The sequence below is a fragment of the Symsagittifera roscoffensis genome, chromosome 2 (genome assembly GCF_963678635.1).
Source record: "Symsagittifera roscoffensis chromosome 2, txSymRosc1.1, whole genome shotgun sequence".
In the NCBI taxonomy this organism is placed as follows: domain Eukaryota; kingdom Metazoa; phylum Xenacoelomorpha; order Acoela; family Convolutidae; genus Symsagittifera; species Symsagittifera roscoffensis.
The window spans coordinates 16,264,044-16,278,257 of NC_087063.1; the positions used below are offsets into that span (position 1 = coordinate 16,264,044).

Genomic DNA, 14,214 nt, shown 5'->3' on the forward strand with positions numbered 1-14,214 from the left:
CCTCCTCCACACGCTACAAGGAGCCTAAATGCTACAAAGAGACAAAACTATTGGCATTTACTATCTCAAGTTGGCCAAAATAGCAATTTAATAATTCTTAGATTTTTATTAAAAGTGATCACAGATGACCAGTTGTTTTGATTTCGAACAGAAAACGTCACTTTTTTTGAAGATGACATATAGAACAATTTTGTTCAAAAACGGCTCATTAGGACATTAAAAAGCACAAATTTTTTGTCAATTTCTTCAGAACCAGGATTATAACTGGTTAGCCGGCCTGAGGTGACGATGGAACAATTAAGTGCTGATAATTAGCCACTCATTATTAAATCGCGGTACAGTATCAGCATCATAGATAAAACCTTCAGAGCGCGCATAAATTTGCTCAAAACAAGGTTTAATTGAAAACTTATAAACATCCAGAACTTTATGGAAAAGTTTGCAGATGAAACCTATTTTTTAAATTAATATTGAAATAGTTGATTTTCTCATTTTTTTCGCTCCGAATAGTTATTTTAATCGCCAAGACTGATCTGAATAACAAACCGCTGCAATCATCACTGATCATTTTCTACGAGAGTTGAAGCAGTAATACGGGCAATTACTGATTTGCTGACGAAATTGGCAAAGCTCAAAAGCCTACAAAAATAGCAGAGATGTTTTTACTGAGAACACTGAGTAATGATATATTTTAAAAGTAGAAAGGAAAATCCGTTCAAAAATTCAAAAGCGTCGAAATATTAGCATGGAAAAAAACAAGCAAAAACGAGCGAGCAGAACTATTTGATCATTTTTTGAGCTTCAGACTACGCACTTGCCACTAGATTGAATTTTCAAAACAAAAACAATAAATGAAGAAAATGGTAAAAGAAAATACTACTTGAGTTCTCATGCCTCATTATGGTTTTTCATATTTCAATACATTTTTGCTTCTGAATTCAGTTTCCGTTCAAAAACTGTGCTTAATGGATGCTAAAATAATCAATCCTCAATTCAGTCTGAAAAAAAATTGAAAATAAAGTTTTTTATAAAAAAGATTGTAGCGACTCCCAGGTTAACTATCTAAGACTTGTTGCAATATATAAGCATTACACTTAAAGTTAAATAATTTTGATCCAACGAATATATATGTTTATAATTACAAGTGACCATTATGATGATTGATTTTTTTGTTGGTTTCGCACACTAATCTAATTGCTTCTCTTTTAAAAAAAAAAAACTTTTTGAATAAACCGGCAAAACTCACAATTTCTACATTTTTTTTGAAAAACGCATTTAGAGAACTCTTATGAAGCAATAATTTTGATCCAACGAATATATATGTTTATAATTACAAGTGACCATTATGATGATTGATTTTTTTGTTGGTTTCGCACACTAATCTAATTGCTTCTCTTTTTAAAAAAAAAAACTTTTTGAATAAACCGGCAAAACTCACAATTTCTACATTTTTTTTGAAAAACGCATTTAGAGAACTCTTATGAAGCAACAACAACAACAACGTCAAATAAAACTAAAGATTCATTTTTTTTGCTTCTAGTAACCCAAACATTGAAACAAATAACTAGCCTCAATTTATCAGAACTCAACCCAGCTCGAGTAATTTTATCAAATTCCACGTAATTTATACTTACCATTGCATTTGTTAAGGCAACAATAGAGTCTTATGCATCTGAAAAATTGTAATTTATTCAGCTGCAATTATAATTACTCTCTGTTTTTGTGTTTTTAAAATGGCAACATTAAAAAATTTAAATTAATCAAGCAACAGTTGGATTTTTTTTTCCAATTTTGAATTTAAGGTTTATCAAAGATGATTTGGATGTTTGTCTATGATGTCAAAACCAGCTGTATTTCAAGTTATCGTGGTTACAATATGACGTACTAGATATCGGGGCGTTCCAGAGTACCAATGAACAAGAGTGCTGAAATAGAAAAACGTGTTAATCACTGACAAAAGACGACGCTTGATGGTTGTTCATGATCTGTCCTATTTCGATTAGTTTTTCCTCATGTTCCTGTGGACTTAGATTGATACAACTGTTTTGAATTAACTTTGTCAATTATCGATGCAATTATTTGCTAAAATTGTTTGAAAACACAAAATGAGCGAAGTGTTGCTGTTCTAACTTTCTAAAAAAGTTAAGGAATATATACGCTCTGCTCTGTCTGGTATTATTCCTCCAAAAAAATCCATTTTTCCTCCAAGAATTTTTGACCATTTTTTTGTATTGGCCAAAAGGTACTGTTGTCTTGAGCTCAAAATTTAAAAATTAATTTTGAGTATTTTTTAAAAAAGATATGAAGGTTTCGAGATTGCCAGTTTTGTCATTTTGGGACAATTAACGCGCGATATGTTTTGCGCTATTGATGCGTAAGCGGAGACTATCAAATTGCGACTAGGTTGATTTTTTAAAACACAAAAATTTAAATAAAGAAAATCGTAGAAGATGCAAAAAATTACTTAGGTTTTTTTCTGGCCTTGTTTTGATTTATTTTATTTCAAAACATTTTTTTCTGAACTCAGTTTCTAATCAAAAACTGATCCTAATGGAAATCTCTAAATTCAACCCACTCTAAAAATTGAATCTGAAAAAGTTTTTATTGAAACAATTGCAGTGACACTCCAGATAACTATGAGTTTTTGCAAAATATAAGCAATACATTCAAAATCAAATACTTTTGATGAAACGATTATAAAAAATTCTCGAGTATTATAACTGATTTTGGGTTGGTTTTGCACGCTGATCTAATTGTGTTTCAGTGCACTGGAAAAAGTTGCATCATTTTTGTCATAAGAAGAATACACCAAGGTCCTTAAAAGGCAGTCGAAACATTCAAAGCTTTGCCCTGATAAGAGCAGTTTTTTTTGTTTTACAAGATGCACCCCATTTATATTGGCTAATTACCACTGTTTTGTCAAAACTGAGCATCTTTCGATTACTTTTGCTTTTGGCACTTGTTTTGTCACTCTTGAACACTATTTTTTGTCATTTATGTACCTCGGGACTCTTGTACTTAAGTTAGATATCTTCTCGATTACCCATTCAAGTTATATAATAACTATTCACTGTAGCTGGTTTTAGCCGAATCAGTTCAAAGTTCAACCTACATGCGGTTTTTAAAAAAATGCAACAGTGTGCACTAGTTTATAATTATAGAGAACGCTTTGATTGAGATTTTTTTAGTCTGTATCCTCTTGAATCTCTTCACGTGACGGTTATTGTACAATTTAGGAGGCTACCAAAATCATTTTGTCAATTTGATAATAAGTTTTAAAGTTTTGTCAAAATTTTTTGTCACTTGAGAAAACAAAAACTATTGCAGCTTCATTGGGTAATTTCTTTGACTCAACAATTGATCAACGGTTGATAAGTTCTGCCGTCTCATAGTTTACTGAAACCCCCTTTTAAGACAAAAGACATTTTTAACCGACCTGCGTTTGTTTCTAATTTAGTGCTATGTGCTAAGAATGTTTTGCCAATTTAGTTTTGGACCCAGAAGAAAAGAGGCGCAGGAAACGTAAAATAATTCTCAAATGATCGAACGGAATAAGTAAATACGTTTTGACTATTTCTCAGAATTTTTTTTTCAGATTTGGTGACTTTTAAAATTTCAGAGGAACTCTTTAACTAATTTTTTCAAAATGGCGGCAAATTGTTCATTTAAAAGTAATCGAAAGTTTTGAAACTTTTTTCTTGCAAAACTAAATTAATCTTGAATATCATTAAACAGCAAACATAAACGATGAGCAAAAGTTTTTTTTCTGGCTAGCTTAGATTTTCGGGAAGCGTGATTTCTTTCCTTGCACCCAGTTTAACTACTGCTAACTCCGTCCCTGACTGTTGACGTCTGTCACAAAAAGAACGGATCCATTGTGCTTCCCGTTTTTCACAAACAAGTCTTTCTCTCTCGGAATGGCATCTGGGTCATCTACAGAGTCTGGACTTCCGGAAACCTGTCAAAAATACATAGAAAAAAATCTGGCCGTTTTTTAACAGAGACGAAATAACGAAACGCTTGAAAAATTCAAGATACAACAGGAAAAAAATTCTGAACACATCTCAAAGAGGTAAAGGATAACATTTAGGCATTAAAAATTATGGAATTTTGGTGGTATCATTGGCCAAAGATTTTTTGTTGTAAACAAGAAAACGCCTATTTTCATGGCTTTTGTAAAAGAAAAGTTCGAAAAGGTAAGAAGTTTAACAACTCCTAAAGCGACACTTTACTTCAGGTTGCAATTTTGGAACTATTTTTCATTTATACCCCCTGAAGGCGACCTTCAGTTAAATAATTGCTAATGCATAACTTTGATTTGTTGGTGAATGTATTTCAGCCAATCAAATTCGTTTATTCCTCTCAAGACTCGGATATTCTAATACAAGAAAAATGAAACAGTAAAGCTGAGCCATATTTTTGAATCTTAATCAAAAATAGGCGACTGCGATAGATACTAACTAAACAAGACAAGAAAACTCGGACCAAAACACAATCTTGTCGTTTAACGCCTATAAAAATATTTTCATGAAAAAAACTGATGCAATTCCCAAAAAAAAAATTCGAAAAAAAAAAGATTTTTATTCAGATTTTTATAAAAACATTCTTCCCGCACGCTAGGTAAAATACGTCGCTTTTAGCATCCAGTAACCTACTATCAACAGCAAGTAGTTTTCCTCAATTCTAATTATAACAATTCAAGTTGACTGAAAGAGGAGCTCAAAAAATTTAGTCGACTTGGAAAAAAGCCGACAGAATTATTGACTTAATTGAAATTTGGGTTGACCACTCACAAAAATCCTCGATTTAAGATAATCCTAGTTTTGGGGACAGTTATAAGTATACAGTTAAATCATGATCCGCTCGTACAATACAAACATATCAAGGGTCATGCAAAAAGTTAAGGCACTTAATGAGGCACCACCCTGAGGGGTGACGAGACAAAAAAGTAGCGAAACAAAATATGCGCAAACAACCCAAATTTATCGAAAAACATTGTTGCTATTTTGTTTTTATAACAATATTGAAACACTTTTTTGAAATATCCCTTAAAATGAAACTCAGTGAACTTGTCCAAACTATCTGATGAATGATCATAAAAGATTAAAAATTATAAGTTTAGACTAATATTTTGTCTTAAATATATGTCTGACATTTAAGTCAAAAACCATTTCTATGTCAAATGCAGGGGCGGATCTAAGATTTTCTCGAGAGGAAGGCGGATTTTGAAAAAAAAAAATTCGAAATTTTTGTCGACCTTTTTTTTAGATCGACCAAATTGATTTTTTTAGCTATCCCAAAGCACTAAAAAGACCCTGTTTTGGCCAAATTTTGTGCACGGCGTTTTTAGGCACTTTTTAGAAAACTTTGACAAAAAAATGGGTTTTTTCGGCGCGCGCTTTCCTTCAAAATTAATATACTTTGGCACCTAAGGCGCCTTTGGAAAAATTTTAGGGTCAGTCAGCCAAAAAATGGATATCTCAAAATAGTACAAAGGGGGATCCTTTGGGTCGACAGTGTGTCGAATCACTGAGGGGGGAGGGGGGGGGGGGAGGGAAGCAAGCGTCCAACCGCCCTCCCCCCCCCCATCCCTGAATCCCCCCTAAATCTGCTTTTCTAACAAAAAAATTGGCTATTCTTGCTTTTTGTTCCAACCATTGAAAATGAGGAGAATTTTGTTTTCGGGTGTATTGTGTTTTTTTGTTTTCCACGCAACATCAGGTACTACAAATAATAATTGGAAAGGGTAAAGTGATCATTTTAAGGCCCTTTCAGTCGCGGTTCAAACATCATTTGAAAATTTTCAAAAAAAAGTTCCTTTTTTTTGGTATTCATTTTTGTGGAAAAAACTTATCGATCTTGCCTAAATTACTAACTTGCTGAACTTTTGTATAAAATATGAATTTGGTCGGATTTTTGTGTGCTTCTTGCGCAGCAACCGGCTATCCTTGCTTTACTTATATCTATTTTTAACCATTAAAACATTTAACTAAACCTTTATGTAATTTATGATTTACTTGGTCAGTCGCAAAAGGGCTAGAAATTCTGTAAAAAAGTATCCAGCCAATCAGAGCTAACATTTCTCCGAAAACACACGGCAATGAAATGCATAGAGGTCCAGAACAGGGGCAGATCTTGGATTTTTTCGAGGGGGCGGATTTTCAAAAAGTTTTCAAAAATTGTGTCGACCTTTTTTTTAGGTCGACCAAAGTGAATTTCTGAGCCCTGCCAAAGCACTAAAAAGAACCTGTTTCTGTGCCGCAGGCAAAATTTTCAAAAACAAGCCAAAATTTTCAAGAAACAGGTCAAATTCACTCCTTTCTCAAAATTAGTAAATATTGGCGCTAAAGGCGCCTTCAGAAAAATTTTTGGGTCCGTCACCAAATATGGATATCTCAAAATAGTACAAAGGGGGACCCTTTGGGTCGGCAGGGGGTCGAATCCCTGAAGGGGAAGTGCCCGACCCCCCTCCCCTCCCTAAATCCGCCCTTGGTCCATAATACAAAAGGATTATGCTTAGACAGGCTGAACAGCCTTTCATAGACTTTCTGCGAATCACAGAAACCACAACTTTTATACAGTGAAAATATATGTATAGACTTATTCGAACACAGTCTGCTTTTAGGGGTGGAGACTGTACGGTGTATAAAACAGGGGGGTTGGGGTGGGGTTCGATTCTTAGACTACAGACTACCTTCCTGGTCCGGTGTCTATCGTAGGCAGTCTTGTATCTCTTCAGAGTGGTGTAGATTCTGTCTACGGCAAGTACCACGGCAGTGAGGGTGCTGAATACACTCCAGGGGTCAAACGGGTTGTACGAGTTCGTCTCCCGAATCAGTCCGTCGAACCAGCGGAATGTGCTCTCACTACATACCAATAAAAGCCATGTGATACAATGTGTGGCATGCAGTCAGATACAATAAAATAGCAAACCCTCAGTGATATACCCACCAACGAAACCACCTATGATTGGACACGTTCGAGAAAACTATCATGAAAGTTTAGTAACACACTATATTCCAAAAGATTCAATTATAACTAGATACAATAGGTACTTGAGACATGTACATGTTTATAACCACTTGAAAATAGTTTGAATGACATGAAATCATAAAACATATTTTCCAACGAATGTGGAAAGCCAAAATTTTCGATGAAAAAGCTCTAAAGTTTCATCTAACAAACATCTATCAAACTGTATCATATAACCTGTATGACATGCCAGGCTGAGTTCCTCCGCATAGAGCATTCATCATATCGGGAATGCTTTGGTCGTGGTCGTTCTAAACAGAAAAAATCGTACTGTTTGAAACAACAAAACTGCTCGTATCCGGGTAAAGACTTGAATGTTCTGATTGCCCTTTGAGCTGACTCAGTAAGTACAGATTTGAAAAAAAAAGAAAAAAATCCAGAATTTCGATTTGATATTTTTTCTTTAAAAAAACATTCTTCCAAGCAAACTCCGGTCAAAAGCGGTAAAATCAATCCTATATGCAGGATTCACAAGAGTTGGATTCTCAACCAGGGGCGGATTTAGGGGGGGGGGGGGCGGACGCTTCCTTTTCCTTAAGGATTCGACCCCCTTCCACCCAAAGGGTCCCCCTTTGTACTATTTTGAGAAATCCATATTTGGTGGAGGACCCTAAAAATTTTCTAAAGACGCCTTCGGCGCCAATATATAGTAATTTTGAGGGGGGAGCGCGCCAAAAAACGCGATTTTTCGGTCAACATTTTCCAAAAAATGCCTAAAAACGCCTTTTTTGACCTGCTTTTCAAATTTTGCCTGCGGCGCAGAAAATAGGACTAAAACAAAGGTCGACAAAGTTTTCGAAATGTTTTTGAAAATCCGCCCCCTCTCAAGAAAATCCTAGATCCGCCCCTGTTCTCAATTCAGTTTAGAGTACTAATATACGTCTTGTTGTGGTATTTAAAAAATTAGCCTTCTCATTAATCCATATTAACTCCCCACTGCGTGGTCAGATCACCAAGAGCAGTATAATGAACTGTCTAAAACTTCACTGGCGTGAAAATTATGATTAAAAATGGCTCTTTTTCTTTTCCCCCCCACCTCACACAACCATCAATTTTATGGTGTAACGAGTGGTTTTACAAGGTTAATTATGAAGACCAAATGTGTTTGGAACACCTTACTTAGTCCGCATGTAAATTTTCATAACGATCGGACAATGTGAACAGTAACTTTACTAGTTAAAAATGCAGGTGGGGGGAAAAAGGAAAAAGAGCCTTAAAATGTATCGACTTGCATAGAGAACCCACGGGACTGATTGTATCGGGACTCGTTGATTATTCCGACTGTTTCTAATGTCTTTGAAGGATTGTTCGGTTTGAAAAATTTAAAAAAAAAATAAAAAGAATAAAAGTTTTTTTTTTGATTTTTTTCTGAAAACCATTTCCCACAAGCTATCTAAAAAGCAAAATCAAACTTTAAGCATAAAGCATCGTTTTAATTGGGACAAGTAACATGCCTCAAAATAATTTGGAACAATTTCTGAGCCGGAATAAATCACATCTTCGTAGTAGTTAGCACATAGTTGAAGGCGAGGGCATCTTCAACTATGCTCTAACTGTTGAAGAGTATATTTTTGCTCTTTCTGAGGGAAAGATCCCAGAAAATTGCGAAAGAGCCCGGAAAAGTGCGCGAAAGTATGCAAATGATTTCTTTTTTCATTCATGCTCTCTGATATTTCATTTTTCACTCATGTCTTGTCGTGAAAGAACATAAGTGAAAGAGCAAAAACATACTCTTCTTCGTTAAAAGCACGAGGTGCATTACGCGTTAATTATCCCATATTGAACAAACTGAAACTTTTCAAACCGTCGTAGATTTGCAAACAAGACTGTTCGTATATCAAAAAGAAGCCCTGAAAGTTCCGACTGCACTTTGGGTCTAGTTGAAACATTGTCGAAATAACCGAAAGAATTTTTTTTTTCAATTTAATCCTCGACACGCTGATCCGAACTAAAAAGAATAATTTAGAGTCTGTTTTAAGGATAATACCGCATGATTTGCCCGATTCCATTTAAAACGATATGATTTAGTTAGCAATTTTCAAACACATAACTTCTTTTCAAACACATTTTTAAACACAACAATTTTCAAACACAACAAAAAATGATAACGTGGGATTTTTTTTCTTACATCTGAGCTCTGGATAACAATATCTTTCAAGCTGTACAAGAAACGCTCCAACAAAATTGGTAAGATAAACAATCGAAGCTGAATGAACGAAAAAAAGGCTCCAGCCTAAATATTTCGTTTTCTTTGAAATTCGTAAGAAAAATGATCACAGATAAAATACATTTTTAATTTTGAGCTCAATAAATCAAAAATTATCACATGATATTTAAAAATATTGTGAAAAACGTCTATTTAGAAAGTCGAATTTTGTCTGGAGAAAAAACTATCTCACTAAAAAATATTCAGACACTTTCTTCGAAAGACGGAGCAATAGACAAAAATTGATGTAAAATTGAGAAGTAGATAAGACTACCACACTGCGCTTACATTTACCTCTAATGTTCTAATGAAGAAACTCTCAGTAAAACTTGATTTCTTCATAGTACTATAGGCTCTAGCGCATTTGTCCGAAAACATATCTATCTTCGGATCTTGTTAACTATTTCCCCCCTATGGTACCATGAAACGATTTTCCCACCCAATAAAGAGAGAATTGATCAGTTAAGCTTATACGAATTTGGCACCTTGTTACAAATCCCCCCCACCCCCTATTGCAATAGGGGGGATTGTTAACAAGATCCCTATCTTCTTCTAAATTTATGCCCTCAAATTCTTTGTTGATAAATATGCTCAATGCAAAATTTTTCTTCAAGTCGGTTCTTGCTTCAAAAAGCCTCAGCTTTAACAACACCTCTCCAGTCATATTTGTTTCAAAATCTCCGCAAAAAGTTTTGTAAAAAATTTTCGGATTTATGTCATTTAATCAGAATGCCAAAACTTCAAGTGTAATAAGGACATGTAATGGTTTTGTGCTTTTAGTGGTGTAAGTTATTTGATCATTATGCTGAGAGAAGAACTTCGTTTTTCTGAATACTTTACTAGCATTAAGCTGGATAAGAAATTAAAATTCAAAATACTATAATTTATCTTCAAATATGTCGATGACTTCTCAATTTGATGGTTTTTTTCTAAACTAAAAGAGTTAACTATAGTTAGCAAAACTGATAACAACCAGGTGGAGTATTTATTTTTCCGATTGTCTTTTAGAGTGTTTGTTAATATCACGCGCATCAGTTATCTCAAATTAGCCAAGATGATCATAAAATCAACCACCGTATTTTCATGAGAAATGATTTAAAAAAATTTTGAAGAATGTGACGGAACATTTGTGCTCGGGTTGGTTTTTTCTCTTGGCAAATTTTGGTTTTTAACCAGCAATTTTCTATATTCTATATCATTTTGAAATGGTGTTCTTCTGATCTCAAATTTAAAAGAATATTTTACCAGGGATCAGTTTTTGTAAAGTTATGGGGGTTTAAAGATTGCCAATTTGGGACAACTAACGCGCGAGTTTTGAAAACTTTTCATTTTTTACAAAGAAAACTTCAACAAATTTTTAAACAAACACTACGCCATAGACATTAATAGGCAGTCGGAACATTCAAGGCTTCGCCCTGATACGAGTAGTCTGGTTTGAATTTGATCTCAAGGCTTCGATGTCTTTTAGTACTTTTAAAACGTTGAAATCAGCAAGGCAATATCAAATTCCAAAATGACCAGCCCGAAGACAACATAAAGCTGTCATTTAACTTCATGATAGTCAATACATGGCCCTTTACATTATTAGTTGGCTCCTTTGGGTATTTTTTTCCACAAGGACAGATTTCATGTTCATTTACTTTCAGATAAACACTATTAGATAAACATTATTAAGGGGTCGTTCAGAAAAACACTTCGAAAGTAAAGTGCGAAATCTTCGCATATTTTTAAACCCAGCGCTGCCATTTTGTTACTATCCAGATAAAAAGATAATTTTTGCACGCTGACAAAAAATTTTCATGCCTTAGTCGTTCTGAAAGTGTCACAAACAAAAATTTCCCATGTTTGTCGATTGAAGCCATTCAAATGTAACAACTCAACGTCAGATTAAAAGTTTCAACAAACGAAGTGCAAATACAGCAAAATTGAAAAACTAAAGCAATCAATGCAGATTCGATTCTACAAAGGCAAACGCTAGAAATCTTATTTTTGCTTAAACTCTATGGAACTTTTGAATGCTCGATGAACTTCCGAGTTCCGGTAAAAGTCTAACTTCCTCCAAAAGTATATCAAGATCATATTTTTCACAATGACTTTTTTGATAGTTTAGTTTTTTTGGACAAAAATGCATTTCTTCAGCGCGCGCTGCTCTCAAACAGTATATATTGGAGCAGGGGCGGATCTAGCATTTTCTCGAGGGGGGGGGCGGATTTTCAAAAACACTTCCAAAATTTTGGCCTCTTTTTAGGTCGACCAAATCGATTTTCCGAGCTCTGCCAAACCTTTTTAAGAAAAACATGCAAAAAGGGCGTTTTTAGGCAATTTTTGGAAAATGTTGACCAAAAAATTGCGTTTTTTCGGCGCGCGCTTCCCCCTCAAAGTTAGTATATATTGGCGCCGAGGGCACCTTTAGAAAAAACTTAGGGTCGGTCGGCCAAAAATGGATTTCTTGAAAAGTATCAAAGGGAGGACCCTTTGGGTCGGCAGGGAGTCAAATCGGCCTCTGTATTGGAGCCTTTCAGAATGTCTCAAGGTTTGTCAGATCAAAATTGCTGTCAAATACAGGAAGCCCTTCGAAAAAATTGGGAAACCAGAATTAAAAGCCAGAAAAATTGGGAACGCTACTGGCTTGATGGCTCAAGTGTTAGTCGATTGAAATTTTTGTGCCGGGTTAAGGTAGCTTAGTTAAAATCGAAACTATTATTCGTTGAGCAACCTGCGCAAATCAGACCAAGCCACAAAAACATTGTTATGACATGGCAGTTTTTGATTACGAAAGGATTTGTTCTGAATGCACAACTTATTTGTTAACTTATAACTTCTTTACTTCTCTCGGCTAAAATAAATGAAAAACTAAACAAGTATATCGTTAGTGAAAAACTAAACAAGTATTAGTATTTTTTTTGCAACTTCCCAGAAAGATGCGGATACGCATGTTTGAACAATTCTCGAACCTTAAGTGCTTTGTTAAGTTTTTTCTTCAAATTGATAGTTTTTTGTGCTTATTTTTGGATTTGTTTATCCTCGGCATCATGGAGTTTTCAGAAGCTTACAATAAAATCAAAATCACGGTTGAAAAATTTTTAAATTTTATGTATTTATTACTCGACCGTAAGCAACATGACATGTCTTTGTTGCAATTTTGGTGCTCTCTGCTACTTTAAAATTATGATTCTGCCAATAAATAGCATTTTGAAAACATAGCCAACAGACAGACAAATGTAAAAGAGTCAATGAAAGCAATTAAATAGAACTTAAAATACCGACTGATTTTCTGAACAAACACAACTCGATGAACTTCCGAGTTCCGGTAAAAGTCTAACTTCCTCCAAAAGTATATCAAGATCATATTTTTCACAATGACTTTTTTGATAGTTTAGTTTTTTTGGACAAAAATGCATTTCTTCAGCGCGCGCTGCTCTCAAACAGTATATATTGGAGCAGGGGCGGATCTAGCATTTTCTCGAGGGGGGGGGGGCGGATTTTCAAAAACACTTCCAAAATTTTGGCCTCTTTTTAGGTCGACCAAATCGATTTTCCGAGCTCTGCCAAACCTTTTTAAGAAAAACATGCAAAAAGGGCGTTTTTAGGCAATTTTTGGAAAATGTTGACCAAAAAATTGCGTTTTTTCGGCGCGCGCTTCCCCCTCAAAGTTAGTATATATTGGCGCCGAGGGCACCTTTAGAAAAAACTTAGGGTCGGTCGGCCAAAAATGGATTTCTTGAAAAGTATCAAAGGGAGGACCCTTTGGTTCGGCAGGGAGTCAAATCGGCCTCTGTATTGGAGCCTTTCAGAATGTCTCAAGGTTTGTCAGATCAAAATTGCTGTCAAATACAGGAAGCCCTTCGAAAAAATTGGGAAACCAGAATTAAAAGCCAGAAAAATTGGGAACGCTACTGGCTTGATGGCTCAAGTGTTAGTCGATTGAAATTTTTGTGCCGGGTTAAGGTAGCTTAGTTAAAATCGAAACTATTATTCGTTGAGCAACCTGCGCAAATCAGACCAAGCCACAAAAACATTGTTATGACATGGCAGTTTTTGATTACGAAAGGATTTGTTCTGAATGCACAACTTATTTGTTAACTTATAACTTCTTTACTTCTCTCGGCTAAAATAAATGAAAAACTAAACAAGTATATCGTTAGTGAAAAACTAAACAAGTATTAGTATTTTTTTTGCAACTTCCCAGAAAGATGCGGATACGCATGTTTGAACAATTCTCGAACCTTAAGTGCTTTGTTAAGTTTTTTCTTCAAATTGATAGTTTTTTGTGCTTATTTTTGGATTTGTTTATCCTCGGCATCATGGAGTTTTCAGAAGCTTACAATAAAATCAAAATCACGGTTGAAAAATTTTTAAATTTTATGTATTTATTACTCGACCGTAAGCAACATGACATGTCTTTGTTGCAATTTTGGTGCTCTCTGCTACTTTAAAATTATGATTCTGCCAATAAATAGCATTTTGAAAACATAGCCAACAGACAGACAAATGTAAAAGAGTCAATGAAAGCAATTAAATAGAACTTAAAATACCGACTGATTTTCTGAACAAACACAACTCTCGAATTTCAAAGAAAAAATAAATGCCCTTAACGCTCTTTCAATTTCAAAAACATTTTATGATTAGAACTTTTTCAATAAAATTGACCCAATTTGAGAAAACTGGACCAAGGTACTTTTTTAATTTTGCTGGAAAATCTGATAATTATATTCCATTTTTAAAATCAAAAGTCAAACCGCGAAAAATTTAATTTAAGCCTGATTAAATTGTAAGATTTTTCTTGACAAAAAACGGAGAAAAAAAATCATCGCGACCTATATAAAGGTCTGAACTACGGCCAAGTTCTCTTAACAAATTGAGCATATCTGTCAACTGTTGTTTGTGAGAACTCAATTTAATAAAAACATCAAAAATTGCCTGACATGGTTCTTGATCATATGCCAAAATTATGATAATAGCCATTTATTACCAAC

General features: G+C 34.6%; 1 protein-coding gene across 6 annotated transcripts in view; it reads right to left on the reverse strand.

The window, feature by feature from the left end:
- Positions 1–3,727: 3,727 nt before the first annotated feature.
- The window catches only part of LOC134840082 (uncharacterized), a 41,355-nt gene continuing 30,868 nt past the window's right edge, over positions 3,728–14,214 (reverse strand). For all 6 annotated transcript variants that reach the window (XM_063855764.1, XM_063855762.1, XM_063855763.1 and 3 more), the window contains 3 exons: positions 7,210–7,283; positions 6,695–6,866; positions 3,728–3,958 (listed from right to left, as the gene is read on the reverse strand). In XM_063855764.1, the coding sequence (XP_063711834.1) occupies positions 3,827–3,958; positions 6,695–6,866; positions 7,210–7,283 (378 nt within the window). In that variant the 3' untranslated portion in view covers positions 3,728–3,826. The remainder of the gene's footprint in view (positions 3,959–6,694; positions 6,867–7,209; positions 7,284–14,214) is intronic.